The sequence below is a fragment of the Aristolochia californica genome, unplaced genomic scaffold (genome assembly GCF_029961685.1).
Source record: "Aristolochia californica isolate CCGP_79_NKW_82.1479 unplaced genomic scaffold, dmAriCali1.0.hap1 SCAF_15, whole genome shotgun sequence".
Taxonomy (NCBI): Eukaryota; Viridiplantae; Streptophyta; class Magnoliopsida; order Piperales; family Aristolochiaceae; genus Aristolochia; species Aristolochia californica.
Genome location: NW_027181826.1, coordinates 1,832,386 through 1,850,133, shown reverse-complemented (window position 1 = coordinate 1,850,133; position 17,748 = coordinate 1,832,386). Strand labels below are relative to the sequence as shown.

Genomic DNA, 17,748 nt, shown 5'->3' with positions numbered 1-17,748 from the left:
GCAATGTTTTCCTTGGATTTTGTTTTCATTTGACATAATTAGAATCAACCATTTAATAATGTAAAGCAAAAATATTTACCAAATCAACATCAAAGAATAAAAAGAAAAATGAGAATCAAGGAATAGCAATGCCATAGAATGTCTTTCTTCTTGCTTGTTTGATATAGAGAGAGGGTAGCGATTTACTTTATCCATTTGTTTGGGTCCTGATTCCTGGTCCAATTCCACTTAATATGGATTGTCTCTACCATCTCCCATTTACTTCAAATTAGAACAAACATATTGAAGAAAAAAAAACTAGCAAATTTTCTTAACATTCTTCCTTTCTTGGTTTCAATTATAAAAATCAAGATTTATGCAAAATAAGAGTAGAAAATTGAGAGAAAAAGAGGAAGCAGAAGGAGATTTCTCTAAAGAGCCTTACAAGGCTTTGTTGGGAGTTGCCCATGATTATTTATACCTTGCTTTATATAATTATTTATAAATCAAAATAATATAAATTTAAAATATTTAATAAAATAATTAAAAGTATATATATATATCTCAAAACCCCAAGGGAGAGGAGTAAAAATACATGGGGTCCCAATAGGGTGACACAAGGCCGATTCTAGTGTTTAAGGTTTAGGGTTTACCCCTATCACATAGGATCGATTCTATGTGAAACGTTACCGACAACCACCCCATACCAATATGCACCTCTAAAAGTTAAAGGTAAATACATTTTTTATTATTTAAATAATAAAAATAAGAACAAATAATAAAAAAAACTCAAGCATAAGAAAAACAATCCAAGAAAATTTAATTAAAATTAAAAAATAATTTATTAATATCTTATCTTTCTACAACCACAAAATAGTAAAGTTGACCCATTCTAGTAAGGAGAAGAAATTGTTTAGTTGTTGCTGGATTTTCATATTCATTACTTTTAGAGGTCTCTTTTTGTTGTTACTTGTTAGAACTTAGAACTAAGACCGGGCTCTGATTACTGAATCGAGTCCGACATGAACCGGACCCTTATTCGGTTCAGGAATCTACAAAACTGCAGAGAAGTTAAAAACCGGTTTGAACCGCCGTTAATTATATCCTCTTTCTATTCGTGCCAATGAGCATCCTTTGTTTTTCCGAATTCTATTTCGCGCCGAAGGATTGATGCCGGGACCGCTCTCCTCTAGCGATTCCTGACGCGCAAATGGCGTTTCCGCCGAAGCTTTGCCTCCAATTTCCTTGGTCTCGAGAGCAAAATACTAAAAACCCCAGTCCCTGCACATTCGAACCGCCTTTTTTATTCAAATCTCTTCAAAGCATCCAGTTCCTTGTTTTCAATCTGTTCGATTCCGCTTCCAAAACCCTAGACTTCTCTAAAAAATCCTTCAGACCACTTCAATTTGCTCGCAGCGATCTCAATGACAAGAACGCTAGGATTAATCTACGTTCCCCGGATGAACAAGGTGAATTGGAGCATAGAGCCTTGGCATCGGCTCTCGCGAGCGGGAAAGATGCAACGATAGTTGAGTTCTACTCGCCGAGATGTCGGCTTTGCAGCTCGTTGCTCGATCTTGTCATGGAATTGGAATCTAGAAATGCTGACTGGCTTAACATCGTTTTGGCTGATGCAGAAAACGAGAAATGGCTTCCAGAGGTATGAAATTGAAGTAGTAGCTTTCTGTTTACCTGTTGTGATCAGAGCTGCTTGTGTTATGTAGTTTCTGTTAAATTTAACGTGCAAGGTGGAAACTGCAGACTATGTGAGGTGTTTGGTGTATATCTGACTGTGTAACCTTGTCATATAGCCTTTGGTTGGAGCAAACACCAGTGCTGTGGATGTTTGAATTACATTATTTTACACTGAGATGCCAAACGTAGCTTAGTGTCGAAAGTATTAGTCGGCCGGTGGCTGTTAGGAGCTCAATTGAACGAGCTTCCTTGTGTTGGCACGTTTTATTGTTTGGTCGTACACATTTGAAAACAGAAATTCTGATTTGGTTTGAGTATATTGGTTTCATTTCATCTGCCAAAAGTAGGCTTTAATCCTGATACTTGCATTTCCAATTTCTGTACTCTCTTCTTTCTCACTTTTTTTCCAGTTGTTTTTCTTTCCTATCTGTCTGTTTTCTTTTTCTCCACTACTTCCATGTATTTTTTGTGAATCTTTTAGAATAATGTTTATGTATTATTTATTTATGTTCAAAATAAACTTGATCAGTCACGAATGGTTCTTTTCATGTCTTTCATTTAATGCCATCGGGTACATGCCTATGCTTGTTGTATTAATGAACAGGATTTATGTATAGTTGTGTTTCAGCTGTGATCGTTGGATAATGATAATTGGTTACGATTGTTGTACCTGGAAATTTGGTGGACTGTTTTGTTATTAAGAAGGCATATTTAATGAAATAAGAAAAAGAGGCAGTTGGCTTGTTTAGCTTTAAATATATTCCACTTCCAGTCTTGCCCTTCATACATGAAAGAGAAATTGCTTGTTTGTCATGGTACAACTTGTGGATAATCTTGAAGTAGGATTTCATGGTATGGGTGCTCTGCTCATAATTAGAGCACTTGTGCTTAACTATAAGGGTTGTACATCCTTTAATGTACTGCATCATGTAGGCATTGTTTTCTTGTAGAAACTATCTTGTTTGTAACCAAAAAGCTTCTCCACTCATAGCTTGAACTTTGCAATTCAGCATGTAGATTTGTTTGTGGATTTTTTTTCACCTGAAATTCATCTGTACTGGTTGCATGTTATCTATGCCTAAATTCATAATGAATCTCATCTTTTAACTTTTTGATTATGTGCTTAAGGTAAGAAAAACCAAATTTTAGGCTTTCAAATTTTATTGAAATATCATGAGTAATTTTATTCATTAAGGAAAAGTTGGAGAATATTTACCCTAAGATTACTGTTTCCTGTCTTCTGTTATTGCAGCTGCTCCACTATGATATCAAATATGTGCCTTGTTTTGTTCTGTTGGATAAAACTGGAAGTGCTTTGGCGAAGACAGGAGTACCAAGCAGCAGGCATCATGTAGTCGCAGGCTTACATCATCTTCTCCAAATGAAGCAACCACAAAAGAACAAAGGCAGGTATTCATCTTGATGAGGCATACAATAACTTTTGCAATGTTTCCTTTGTAGGCACATGATATACCTACATACCATATAGCATGTTTATATCATATGATCCTTATATTTCTATTGGAAATAAAGTATCCTGGGAACTCTAATAGGATCACGTGCTGATGAACATTGATCTGTTAATTAGCTTGAAGGGAGCTTGACAAGTTGGTGTTGAAGTCTGTGGATCAGGTAGCCAAGTAGGAGTGAGCTTCATGTTGTAAATGTAGTCGAAAGTTTTCATATATTAAATAATCTAGCCGCTGGACTGGTAGTCTCAATGACAACCATGAGAGTTGCATTGAATATGTATTATTAGTTTGTTTTTCTGTTATATTTTTTAAAATGTTGAATATGAAATGACATTGAAGCAGCATTCAGTTACTTGTTCTGTGCTTAACAACATTAATCTATAACACTTTCTTTCTCTCTTGACTCCAAAGCTGGTGATATGTTAAGACTCTGTTTGCTGTTTTAGTTCTCACTGAACTTGTTAATCTTAGTGAAGTAGGTTACATTAGCTTGGGACCCATCTGAGGAGACATTTCAGAACAACTTCTCGCTTGTCTAGATTGTTCTTGCAAGATTCCCAGACAAGTTCGCTATCAACCAAACAGGGTTCTTTTTTAAAGAATTCTCAAGCTTGAGCTGACAATTTTTGTGATTTTCTCTAGAACTAAACCTTTATAGTAAATTGTTGTAGTTAATCATTTTCTCTGCAACACTATTAGCACTAAACTGTTAATGAAATGTTTTTTTTCTTTTCTTTTGATCCTTTGGACTCTGGGACTTTTACATGAGATGTCTAAACTGGAATACCTGTCCAGTTGATTTTCCCCAGGATAATGGCAGGGCAGGGTTAAGTTGTAACTTACATCCCATCCTGTTCAATGTGAGAATGGGGTTAGGTTCCCATCCTACTGGTAGAGAGAGGGCTTGGGGAAAAAATCCATGCATGGTAGAGCGCTCTCAGGGTTGCTTGTTTTTGTAGTTGAAAATTGTTATTAGTAGAAAATGGTTTTATCAGTAGTGATAAGAGAGGACATTGCTTTTTGGCGGGAGTAGTAGATAGTATCTTCCTTCTTTGAACTATGCCATAGAGGTGAATCAATACATTTTCAGCTGAAGGGCATGAAGGTAAAGATATTACAAAGTTTAACTTTCTTGTCTCGGATTATGAATTCAGGGACTTGCATTTCTAAATGGGCATAATATGGCCATAAAGGTCTGATTGCATTAATTGGAAACCATAAAAAGTGCAAGTACAAAAGAAAATTTTATTAGTGTTTGGACTGATTTCAGGGCATAGGAATATTTTTTTTCCCCGAACTCCTTTCACCCACAAAATTTTAATTGTTTTACAAGAAAAGATAGGAAAAATGGACCAAGGTGGCACAATCACAAGAAAACTGGTAAAAAAAAGAGTAACGTATTTTGTTTTCCTAACAGGTGTATGAGGATGTGATTATATTTGTGTCTTATCTATCAGCCATTAGAAGTAGCAGTCTTCTTTTGAGCTTGTATTTCTTATCAACGGAGGTTGCAGTCTTCTCTTGAGCTTGTCTCATATTGAGTCTGAAATTACCCAAATGAAGCAACTTTATAAAGAGATGCCCATGAAGACCATCAGTAGTTCTTGCCGTGGTGCCAACGAACAACTGAGAGAATATTAAAAACAAGCCTAAAAGCATAGTATTAGTTCTGAAAAATTTCTCGAGTTACGATTGGGAATACAGGTTTCTTCTCCACATTTAAATTATTACGAACTTTAGATACATTTTTGATTATGAAGGGGAATGAAAGGTAGCCTGAGAGAGAGTCCAGGTGCTCTCTAAAGCTCTGCGGGTCTATATTCTTTATTTTTCATGGTTGGATTTTATCGGTGACTCACCTGTAAAGGTGTGTGTGCAGGATTAGGTAGGGACGATCTAATTGACGAGGACTATTTCCTTTGCCTGCGTATATGCGTATCTTTTAGCCATCGTATCTTTTACTGGGGTAGGCCTGGGTTGGGTTGGAACCCTAGAAAATAAAATAAAAGAAAAAAATAGAAATTTGATAATTATTATTCTTAAAAATAATTTGTAAAAAAATAAGAATTATTAGTTTTTTTATTAACTAGTTTTTAGAATAATAATGATTAAATTCTTATTTTATTTTATTTTATTTTTCATGGACTTTTAAACAGACCCCAAAACACAAACTTGAAAAAAACCTAAAAGAATTTGAAACCTCAAACGGGATTGTGACTTGGTCACCATCCCTGTCATTTTTGTCTCGTTACTATTCTTGTTTCGTATCCCCTTTTTGGGAAATTGAAATCCAAAGGGTTTTTTTTCTTCGCCCCATCTTGACCTAACAGAGTGAAACCGAAATCTAAACTTGATGTTTTTGGGTTTGTTTAAAACCTTATAGAAAAGAAAAGAAAAAAAATAAAAATTTATTTATTATCTCATTTTTATTAATTTTTTTTTTTAAATAATAATAATTAAATTCTCGTTTTAGTTTCTTTTCTTAGCCAAATATTTCTGGTGTGGCGCCTTTGCAGCCCTTTTTAGGAGCCCTCTTGGGTGTGAAAGAAAGAGGGGTTTGGCATAGCCTCACCCTCAATTGATTAGGCAACAAGCCTATCAATGGACCCAAAGCAAGTCTGTCTTCTGTTGCTTTTAAGCACAGGACAAACATCTTTTCGACATGATCTATATCGATTACTTTTATAAAATAAAACTGAGATTATGGATAATCTTGACTAATCCTGTGTTCCTTCATTTCTTTTTTAAAAAATTGCAGGTGTCCCCCTTCGTCCTCATGGCTCTTGACTCGTCGACGTTATCTTCACACCTAGCTCTGTCCAGCTCCATCCAATCGACTCACTGAAGCTGCAGGTACCAGCAGAGTCTACTCTGCGTCTCCACTTACACAGATTCATTCAGAAAAACGGAAGCGATTGAAGCTATTTGAAGAAAATTTCAAACGCTTCAATTACTGGTTAGTTTGATATCAAGCAATTGCCTCGATTCAGTTAATTACTACAGGTCGAGCAGCAACGCAAAATCCAATCAAACTGGGACAAAACAAAAGATTCCCAAATGAAAGAGACCTCACCACGCTTTTCGTTGACAATACTCAGAGCGCTTTCGAAACCCATTTTTTCTCAATATTCGAACTCCAAAACCCAGCAGATGTTTCTCCGTTTTTCTTTCTTCCTCTACTACTCTGTCCCCTCCCATTCCCGCTTCTACCCTGGACCACTTACTTAACCACGAAAGCGCCACCCACGGATCACTGGAAAAAGAGGCCGCGGCGAAGATTCCGAAATTGCATCTGGCCAAGCAATCTCTTCAGGAGGTACGTACATTATGTGCTTCAGAGGGATTTAGAGTTTAGAGAATGGGCCAGAGATCTATAGATCTTTTTAAGTACAGGTTTTACAGAGACCGGGCGTGTCTACGGATGTACTACGACGGGAAGAAAAGGTCTTGCCGGACGGCGGTTTGCCGACAAAAGCTGCCCGAATCACATGAATTTTCAAATGGGGGGAAAGAAAGATGCCTTAGGCGGCGTGATTGCGGGACTCTTTTCTCAAATTTGTGCCATGTAAATTCTTCTGTCCGGTAAGGGCATTTCTGGCATATGACTTATTCTTAAGGAAACCCCGGCCCGGGAAAAGTGTCTTATTTGGTATCTCTTTTGCACCAGGCGCGTGTTAGCAAAAGGTAAAGGCAACTGTATCGCCATTGATGAGTAATCAGTCGCAGAAAAGAATGTTTGACTCGACGTGACATCGTCAAGGGACGAGAAGTAGAGGATCTAGGGAGAGCCGCTCACAGCGCAGGATAGCGTGTCGTGGGGTCCTGGTTCGGCGAAGTTGGGGCGGATTATTTAAATCTGTTTTTGGCGTTTCTATATTCCCCCATCGAGGGAATGTTTTTTAATGGTTTTCAGAAACATTCACGATTCATGGAAAGCTTTTCTTTATTCTAAACCAAGACAAGACGACGATAATGAAAAGGGGGTAAGAGTTTCAAGTAAGAAAGAAGACACACTGATGCCGAAGTTACAGTCATGGCGTGTCGGTGTTCAAAAATTCAAATCGGGGTTCTAATGGTGCACATTAGCGCGTACTGGCTGGTGAGTACACTTGACTGTTGGAAGCTAGCCATCGATTCACGGATGACAGTTTCGTCATCATCAAAACAATTTAAAGGCAAGCGTTAAATGTTACTGCAATAGTGTAATTTCCGCGAGATCATGAGCGGGTATCGGCTTTATCTCTGATCTTTGATATGAGCAGAACAAACGGAACGATCCAGAGGTCTGTTTCAGACCAGCCATGATGCCTCCAACAGCTTGATCATCAGCAGTAATGAATTGAGGCGGATTTGCTCAGCGAAGGGGACTGAACAGAACACATTGAAGACCATCTTCACTTGTTTTCTCAGTTTCAGACTAATATTTCAGCAGCAACAGCAGCAGTCTTGGAGATGATGAATAGTACAGAAAAAATGGATAACAGAAGAAATGGAAATGGTGATTGAAGATCAGACCTACCAAGGATGTTAAAAAAGAAAAAAAGTGAAGAAATAACCAGTTAAAAAACTCTACTTTTATGTGCTCTCTGTAATTCTCATTCTAACGATCTTAAGAAAGAACTAACACAATGGAGGAAGCCAAGAGAAAAAGAACAGAAATTTAGAAACATTTCGATACATCAGAATCATCGAAAAAAGAAGACAAACCCGGATCAAGACTCGGCAGTTGAGGTATGACTCTGAGGGGATTGCTCAGCATGTTTTGTCTCTTGAGGATTCTCTACAGGAACCGCAATGGAGTCGGAACCACCGGAACCATTTCCGGTAACGGGAGGAGGTTCGATTCTTCCGTCGATGCACGAGGAGCATTTTCTTTCAATCCAACCTTCAAAATCATACTGACCATGGCCCATTATTGTTCTTCCCGCGCAAAGGCGGCCGATCATCCCTGCCACAATGCCTAGTATTGAAATTACCGCGAGAACTGCTATCAAGGGACCGACAGAGCCAAAGCCTGAATGAGAAGAGTAAGCCTGTTGATTGAACGAAGTGGGCGGAGGCTGTATTATTTGAGTCGACATTGCAGATGAAGAAGCTGGGGGAGGAATTCGTGATCGATCTGGCTGGAAAGTAAGCTTTCTGAGATTCAAACTCTGGGAGGATAATCGAGTATCTGGTACTTCCTTGCAAAAGAGAAGAAATTTTAGGGATTTGAGAGAAGAAAAAGGTGGAATTGTGGGTAGCTGGCTCCGTTCTTGTTTCGAAGGTGAGAAAGAGGTTTCCCTTTCTGGGTTTCGCGTGGTTTGTCACCAAATCGAATTGAAAGCTGCACTCATTACTGGTAATAGCGGAGGAAGGAACTCATTAGAGGAAGGTAAAACAGATTACCGAGATCAAACATCAGAAAAAAAAAACCCTGATTTTATTGTTCTTCGCTTGATCAGAAGACAGGAAGAAGATTCACTCTGTCTGCCGGGTGCTCACAAAAAAAAAAAAAAAAAAAAAAAAAAAAATCCAAGAGGAGCAGGAGGAAAAAAGATTTCTTTCGACTACTCGGTAAAAAGGACGATAAAAAGGCCAAAAGCAGCTCTGCTCAAACCCCCAGAAAAAGAAAAGCATGAACTGTTGGAATATTTGGAGGACAAAACCCTAGAAAAAACCATTCTAAAATCACAAGCTTTTTCAAGACCCTTTTGTACACTACAGTGAGAAGATAGTAAAAGAGAGAAAAAACAAAAGATACAAATCTTTGTCTCAGCAACTTTTCCCTTTCATTTCATCCCTGAAAACTCTGAACCACGATGGAATTTCTTAGTTACTTTTCTGGAACTGCATCAAATGGAACTGAAAATTTTTACAGAATTATTTTACCAAGAGGGGAAGAGAGAGAGAGAGAGAGAGAGAGAGAGAGAGAGAGAGAGAAGGAGAAGGAGGTTTGAGTTGAGTTAGCCTTACAGATGTAGAAACAGGACTTCAATGACGCGGTTTTAATTTCCATTAAGATTTAGTACGTAGTAATGACGCGGGCTGGTCGGTCTGAGTTGTTTGGTTCTGGTTTTGGCAGGCTCACGGGTACAGTTCGCTGGTAGTGGTAGCCGTGGCACGGACGGGAGTAGTGCCCACGATCGACGGTCGAGATAGTAGTTGATAAGGCGACTTAGGACAGCACAACCGTTGACAGGTAACAACTATAAATCACTACGAAACCGGTTTGAATTTTTCTTCCTAAATCGTGCTTTTTCCGAGTTGGAATCGAAAATCCATTTGAGATGCCCGATTTTCTGAGTCGGGTGGGTTGGACCCTTTGAAGTCAGTTTAGGGACTCTTTTAGGGTGCTGGAAGTTGGCTATTTTGCCATCTCTCCTCCCAAGTGGCATGGACTAGAAGAAAAAAACAAATACAAGAATTCATTTTTTTAGGTTGTTCTTAATGAGATAGAAGGTGTATTCAAACTCTGAGAAAATTGTAATTGTCATATTGTTTGTTTATATTAATCAATCAAGGATTATACGTGGTATCAGACAAATCGATCGTGATTTTAATATAGACATTTTATAGAAACACAATACTCTAATGACTGGCAGAAAAACTAAAATTTCTATATTACAATCATTAATTAGTTATTATGGGTTCTCATTATCATCAACTAAAAAAGTATTGCTCAACTAAGATAAGTCAAATCCTCACATAAATATGAGGAAGAACATTCATTTAAAACTTTGCTCAATCGAGATATTATCAAGTCCTAACTATTGATGTTTAAGAAGAATGTTAAACAATATTCCATTTCAAGAGTAAGTGACTGGGACGAGCGTCGTGGATTGCTACATTGAGGGAGAATGGGGGAAATAGAGGGCGGAGAAGAAAAAGAAAGGAAGAGAGGATATGCAGATAACACCGATGGGTTTGGCTTTAAAATTAATACTAAAGATTGACCACAACAGGTGCAACAATTACTCGAGTGAATTTTTTGGCACAGATCTTGATGTTAAATTTGGTTATAGTGGGCCCTAATAATGAAGAAGCTAGCTACCGATATAAAATAGATATTTGATGCAATTTAAGATAAAACAGTAGAATACCAAGGAGGGGTAGTAACAACATTACCTCATAAATCGATCTGGAATGATTGAGTTGACGTACATAAGATAGACAATGAACTGAGAGAGAGAGAGCAGACAAACAGTCAGGCAATCAATTGTGGTCGTTACTTGATTCAGATCAATCACAAACTCCTTCTCACCACACGTTTGTTGCACCATCAAATCCTTCAAAAACATAAAACTTGTTCCAGTTTGTTGTGGTCATGGGTTAAGTACTTTGCTTTCTGCTACCTACCAGGCAGGTCTTTTGGAAAGTATTGGCTAGGTACTTAACATTTGGTATTAGAGCCGGTCCTTACGTTGCGAGTTCGAATCTCGATGTGGGTAGACGGCGTGGGCGATCGTGAATCCCAGATACAAGCGAAAACCTCATCGCTATGTGTTAAGCCGTCGGGGCCGGGCCGGGCCCTGGGCCGTATGGGCGGTTGTCACCCGTCGGCTCGCAACGGATGGGCTTGGGGACAAGCCCATTCTCCAGGGGGGATGTTGATGTGGACATCAAGCCTGCACGGAATACTCATGAACCAACTCAAGTTCCAGTTGGTCCAGTGACGAGCTAAAAGATTTAAAGACATGCTGAATAACTTAGTCCAGAGAGTTATACAACAAGAAGAGAGTGTGGTCATTATGGAAGGAGAACAAAGGCTAGTTTCACTCATCAAAGTTGATCCGGAAGAAAGTCCAACAGCCATACACGTGCATGGAGGAGGCGCATGTGGTTAGAAGATCTCGTGGGACCCACGAGGATACCCACGAGTTGGCAATTCATTGTAGAAGGTCATGTGGTTAGAAGATCTAATGGAATCCACAAGGATATCCACGAATTGGCAACTAAATCTTGGAAGATCACGTGAGAATATATTAGGTTTCCTATTTATGTTAAGATACCTTATGTTTTCCTTTAATTGAATGTAATTAGGGTTTCGAAGTCCTCCATTATAAATAGGGGACTTGTACACGGATTGAAGCACCTTTGATCATTATTGAAATTGAGAGTTATTTTTCTTGAGTTATTGAAATAACTTTTCGAACTTATCAAGGATTTTTCCTTGTGCCGTTCATTCGACTTATCAAATGGATCTTCCATCCCCGTTTGTGGCGTCTTCACTATACCAAGGTTTTTACTTTGCTAAGCAACGGATCGAGGTTTTCATCCAAACTTGAAAGGTCTTGGGGACGATTACCAGATTTGGTATCTGGTTTCGTCACGGGTTGACGTGGTTTGTATCAGATGTGATGTTGTGGTCCGGGGTTAAGTACTTAGCTTTCCGCTACCTACTAGGCCGGTCTTTTGGGTAGTATTGGCTAGGTACTTAACACAGTTCTTCAAACTAAACAACTCTCACTCAAGGAAAGAGATCTTTTCTTTGGTGGCCAAGACCCTTGCTTCTTGTGTTGGATTTATATGTCTGACTTCCTTAGCCCAAATCTTCTTCATTGACGGCAAAGAAGGCTCTATTTCTATTACCTGCTTCAACTGTAACCCTTTGTTGCTTATTTTGCATCTTCTCCAAAAAGGTTGTTAGTAGTTCTAAGGGTTTTGTTGTTGTTTGTCCACTTTAAACTGCAACAATTGTCATAAAAAAGCTTGCTCAAAGTTTCATTTAGTTAGTAGAGTTGTTGCATTCTCAGAAACAGTCCAACAAGAACATGATGATGATCCATGATCTGAATGAAAAAATAAGAAAGATACCTATGGTTTATTCATCACTGAAAACAAATGCACAAGCAAATTTTCCACATCCCTCTCTCCATAAGAGTACACCTTTGTACATAAGGCAAGAATCTTACCCAAGATAAAACAAAAGAAACCTTAATATGGTATATTCAGTGAAAACAAATGCACAAGAAAATTTCTCACATGTCTGTTTCCATAAGAGCACAAGTATGCACTTGTTTCATGTCCAATAGCCTCAAAATAACAATTTTAGCACAGATAAGAATAAAAAATTACCATCATCACACACATGAATGCATGAGGCACTTGGTTTTTGAAAATTGAAATATTTGTTAACCATAAAGTATTGTTTTATATATTTGTTAATATATAATATGGTTATGTCCTCTTGTTGGTCATGTCTTGTTTCATGGATTCAAAAGAGATTACTGGGGTTCCCCCAATAAATAAAAAGAATATCTTTCCTAAATGTAGCTGGGTTCACGGTGGTGGAGGAACCAGGTCTTAAAAAAAGGGATTCTAGTAATAAGATAGCTAATGAATCCATAGCCAGTATTGAGATTCTTTCACAGAGATTAAAACAATTTTTTTTTTTTTTTTTTTTTTTTGACTAATCCAATCTGCAAGGACCATGATTGAAAATTGTTTGTTCACCTTTCAATGAGGAAGAAGCGAACTAATCAACTTGAATTTGGGACAAATGTTTCAACCTTAGTGAAATACATAGATTTGTTAACCAATTGGAGTGGAGGGTTTCCTCAAAACAACATACAAGGAACCGAGGCAATTATTCGATCAAATGATATTGAGCATCTTCCTCATCTCTTCTCATAAACCATATGGGTACTTCTTTGAAAACTTGTGCTCAATATCATGTGACAATTCCACTAGAATCTTTTCATGAGTAGGGATAAGAATCAACATGATTCAGATTTTTTGAGAATTGTATCAAAAGAAAATTGGATTTGCTTAGACAATGCATGGTTGAGAACAAAGGATCAGTTTTTTAGCAAGGTACATAATGTATATGTTGACCGTAAGCTGACTCTCACAATGCTTTTGATGATAACAAAATTTAATTGAACTAATAGCTCACAAATCTATTATTTTAGATATTTAACCTTCAAGAACATCTCAAGGTCTAAAGCTTCAAAGCCAAAATGAAGACCTCAATCAAATTGAAGAATATATCTTGAAGAGGCACCCACAAAGGAAGAAGACAATGAGAAAACTTAAGTTCAAGAATCAAAGACATACGTTTAAACTTATTCAATATTTGTAACAGAAGTTTTAACTCATATTTCTTAAGTACTTGTGAGATCAGAACTTTAGGATTTAAATTGCATATAAACATGTTTAAATCATTATACATATCACTTAGAAACATGTTAAAACACTTAGAGAGAATTTCCCATGTTCTATAAAGATATTTATTTTTATCTGGCGTTGGAATGATCGACCATTCAGATCTGTGTAGGCAAAAAATATTAAGTATGATCAATTAATCATAATCGATTGATCAATCATCTAGGACACGACCATTTCATGCTATAACGCATGATTGATCATCCCTCCAGATTGATCGATCAGTCAGAACCTTACTAGTAAGGGACTTCAAGCATAATCGATCAAATTAAAATACACTAATCGATCATACTTGTAAATGCATAACCAGAGGCAATCTCGATTGATCGATCAACCAATGGAAATAATCAATCAACTTAAATTTTCTGGACCAATTGTAACATATTGATCGATCAGACCATCGTTAACCGAGTTCAAGATCCATATAAGGCTCGTTTGAGTTAACGAGTCGAGCTCGACTGAAACCATGGTTCGGTTTGAAAGCTCGTGAGCTGGCTCGTTAACGGGCTTGAGAATCGGGATCGGGTGCAGGAGCGAGAGTGAGGGGGGGGATTATTCCTCCCTTCATCACCGTCGAGCCCCTCCCACCCGTTGTTGTAGCTGTCTCTGTTACTGTCAATAGCTGCTCGCCTGCCGCCTTCGCCTTTGTTTCCGTCTCTGCCGCTAGCTCTCCTTCCCTCCGCATTGTCTTGGCGGAAACCCCCTCCACGCGAAGATGATTTCGCATGTGCGAGATCATAAACAAGTGAAAAAAAATCCCTTTCTTAAGCTCTGGTTGTCTCTTCCTCATGACTCTTGAAGAAATTGAAAATACATTTTAGTAGAAATACGTTTCTAGGGACTATTAGTGGTTTTTTTCAAGAAATGTTGAAAAGACATTTTAGTAGAAATATGTTTCTAGGGACTCTTAGTGCCTCATGTTTTTTTGAAACATTTTTCTAATTGGAAATTCTTATTAAAAAATAATATAATTTTCTAAGTTAGATTTTTTGGCCAAGATGGGCCAGAAAACCGTATAGAAAATTTTTGAATAAGTATTTGACAGTTGATGCTGTAATACTTTTAGAGTGAGGCAGTTTTCGTAGCAATTTTGTGTTTGACATTTTATTTGATTACAAAATTATCGATAAGTATTGTAATATATTATATTGATCATTAATTTTTATTTATTTCCCTAGAAGAGGCAATAAGAGGTCCATTTAACTTTCCTAAGAAAATTTTATTTCTTGTAATTTTCGACTAAGTCGCTAATAGTAATAGGATTTTATTTAAAGTTTTTTCAGAAATATGTACCCTAGGAAAAACAATTCTAGTTTTTCCTAGAATATAAATTTTCAACCAGGGGCACTAAGGAGGCCATAGTACATTTTTTGCCAGATTCAAAAATTATAAAATAAGTTAGACATCATTTAGGGTAAAAAAGATTAATATTGGTGCGTTCTAATCCATTATCGAGATTCAATCCCAAACCTCCCCTATCATTTTTTTTGTCCCTATGGTGTGTGCATATCTATACTTATATTGAATTGTTTTTATTCATGATATATTGATTACACGTACAAATCGGTTTTAATTTGAATAACTCAATTCACCTTCTCTCTTCTTGATAAGCCACCTAGGCCAACAATATCATCAACTATTCAATATGACTCTACAAGATCTACTTTTATTCTCGATTACATTAGAAGTGGGGATTTAGAGTATCACATACTGATCGATCAAAGAGAGATTCCACAACAAAAAGGAAGATAAATTCTTTGAGATCCTTTGGAAATTTCTTCGAAGGAACAAACATAGATGGAAGCATATCAATTCTCGAAATGTGTTTTTGAATATTCCTCAATATTTTGGCTATTGACAAAATGTGAAATAGATGAATAATCGTCTGCTTTTGAAATGTGATATGATTCATAGAGATGAACCGGATATGGACAATTCCAATTTTGTTTAACCTCAAAATAATCGTCGGTATTTCATAGACTCACCTCAAAACTCTGAATTTGTTTCGTCTTCTTCAATTTCTCCTTTATGTTATTTACACCAGTTCGCGGCCATCTTCTAGGAATTCTCATTACCCAAAAATACCCATTCTGCAAGAGCTTCCTTCTCCTTTTCTTTTTGCCCATTACTAGATCAATTTCGCGAGTTTCAGAAAGCTACAGGGGTGATTACGCATTGTTCTTTATTATCTTGCATGATCGATGGTTCGGCCTTCTATCTGCATTTCTCCGTTTGCAATTTGCTGGCTTGATTTAAGCAGGTTATGCTCCCGGAATTGGGAATGATTTCCCTGTTTTTTCAGTCCTCGACTCTTCACGTAATCAAATCAAATCACTCTCAAATTGAAGATCCCTTTCAGTGTTTGAAAACGAAACATTGTTTTCTGCAAAGCCTGTCAGAATTTCCCTACCTTCAGTAATGACATGGTTCTACTGTTTTAGTCATTAGATAGTCTTGAGAAAATGTGCTGATTGTTGTTTTTCCTTTCTGCAGCATTCATGGCATCTTCAGACAAACTGGCACAGAAGCAAGAAGGAGATGGAGAGAAGGGAGGTTTCTTAGAAAAAGTGAAGGAATTTATTCATGACGTCGGAGAAAAGATCGAAGAAGAACGACTTTGATTTGGGTTTGAATGCTCTAGAATATGAGATCTGTCTTACTGGTGTGAGTATTGGTGGAACTTGTCTTTCCTAGTCTGCGAAAATCGACTAGAATGGTTATGGATTGGTTGAGATCCCAATTACATTCAGGCCCAAGGATTTTGGGTCTGCTCTTTGGGATATGATCAGAGGAAAGGGAGCAGGGTATTCAATGATGGGAACCATTGATGTGGTACTACTCCATTTGGGCCAATGAATCTGCCATTTAAGAGGGAAGGGGGACAAACTAAACTTAAGAAGGAAGATGACGACGACGACGACGACGATGATGGATAAGGAGAGTATAAACTTCCATTAAGAAGCTCGTAAGGAACTCCAGATATGTGATTTGTTTTGTTCTTCTTGTGATGAATTTCACTGTTGAATCTGTTATAAGAAGGAAGCCTGACTTAATTAGTTTGTGAATCCGAGGGAATTGTTAATTCATTGCCTTGAAAATTCTTGAAGAAAGAAGGAATTTGGTTCCAAAACAGGATGTTTGAAGAAAGTTCACACTTCTTACCAGCAGTATGAGGAATGTATGGATGATTAATCCTCTGTTGAATTTGTCATGAAATTGGTGTCTTGTGGAGAAGAAGACGTGTTCAGGCCACCATATCTGGATCTATCTGTTCTTTTGGATGATAATAGAAGACTAACAGTAGAGACGATTTTCTAAAGGATTTCTTGTACGGAATTAGTTTGGCTTTTCACTTTTCAGAACAAAAACGCTAATCGACCTGCGTGACTTGTCATCTCAATCGAAGTTAAGTATCAGAGAGAGAAAAAGGATAAGAACAAGAAGAAAGAAGGAAATCAAACGAAAAAAGATAAACAAAAAAGGATAAACGAACTCCCAGAATCAGGCCAGACACCCCCCCCATGGTTTCAACTTCCTTTATCTCTCTGATAAATCTCTTGATTACATGGTGTTATTTTTCTGAATGTTTTTTACAATAGAAAAATATATTTTCTTGTTGTGGTATATTCTGTGTTAATGGTTTATTCTAGTTTTATTTGGTGTTTTATTGTACTCCTGGTATTGATATAGGAAATTGCTCTCTGATTCTTCCAAGTATTGTTTGCTAAGAATAGTAAGATGAGAAAATATAGAATGTTGCGTGCTATTTGAATGAAATGTCTATGAGCAGATATTGGGATGGATGATTACAGCATTTCTGAGAAGATTAACTTGAAGGTGCTTTGAAAGTTTGACTAGAATTTTGTATTTCCGATATGTATCCTGATTTAACTCTTTGGAGTACTGACTTATATAAAAAAATATAAGTAAATAAAAAATCTGGAAATATATGCTCTTCAACAATCATCCATTTTTTAACAAAGTTTCAGACTGTCTCTCCAGAATGGTATTAGATTCCAAATGAGTTTAGTGAACCCTTTTGCAATACTATAGATAAGATACAAAAATTCAGGACCTGTTATGTCTGCTGTATCTTCTCTCTCGTGAAACTTGAATTGGTATTTCGTCTTGTTTGCTTCATATATAGGCCTGAAATTAAATTAGATTTAAAGAGGAAGATAAGTATTTAGCACAAGCAGAGGTTGACAACATGGTGACCTTACAGTGTATCTATTAGAAAACAGTTGATGAGTTTGTGGACATAACAAGCTGATAGAGTTAATCTTATCCTTTAAAAAAAAAGAAAAAGGCAGATAGAGTTGATCACAGGGAAATAACGGATGAAGAAGACACCATGATTTATAGTTGTTTGTAGTTCAGGCTGTCAACATGGTTGCAATGCTTAAAAATTTGGCTTAGTGCGCGCTGCCACCTCTATAGTGAACAATGCAATCTC

General features: G+C 37.3%; 1 protein-coding gene across 5 annotated transcripts; it reads left to right on the top strand.

The window, feature by feature from the left end:
• The first annotated feature begins 1,127 nt into the window (after positions 1-1,127).
• Positions 1,128-3,793, top strand: LOC137952247 (uncharacterized). 5 transcript variants are annotated; one of them, XM_068799349.1, is made up of 3 exons: positions 1,128-1,639; positions 2,927-3,084; positions 3,618-3,793. In XM_068799349.1, exons 1-3 carry the CDS (start codon positions 1,190-1,192, stop codon positions 3,649-3,651), a joined length of 642 nt encoding a protein of 213 aa, XP_068655450.1. In that variant the 5' UTR covers positions 1,128-1,189; the 3' UTR covers positions 3,652-3,793. The 5 variants fall into 5 exon arrangements, with proteins under 5 accessions (XP_068655450.1, XP_068655455.1, XP_068655451.1 ...); XM_068799354.1 differs by lacking the exon at positions 3,618-3,793 and adding an exon at positions 3,263-3,498 and having other exon boundaries at positions 2,927-3,080; XM_068799350.1 differs by lacking the exon at positions 3,618-3,793 and adding an exon at positions 3,228-3,498 and having other exon boundaries at positions 2,927-3,080.
• The last annotated feature ends 13,955 nt before the right edge of the window (positions 3,794-17,748 follow it).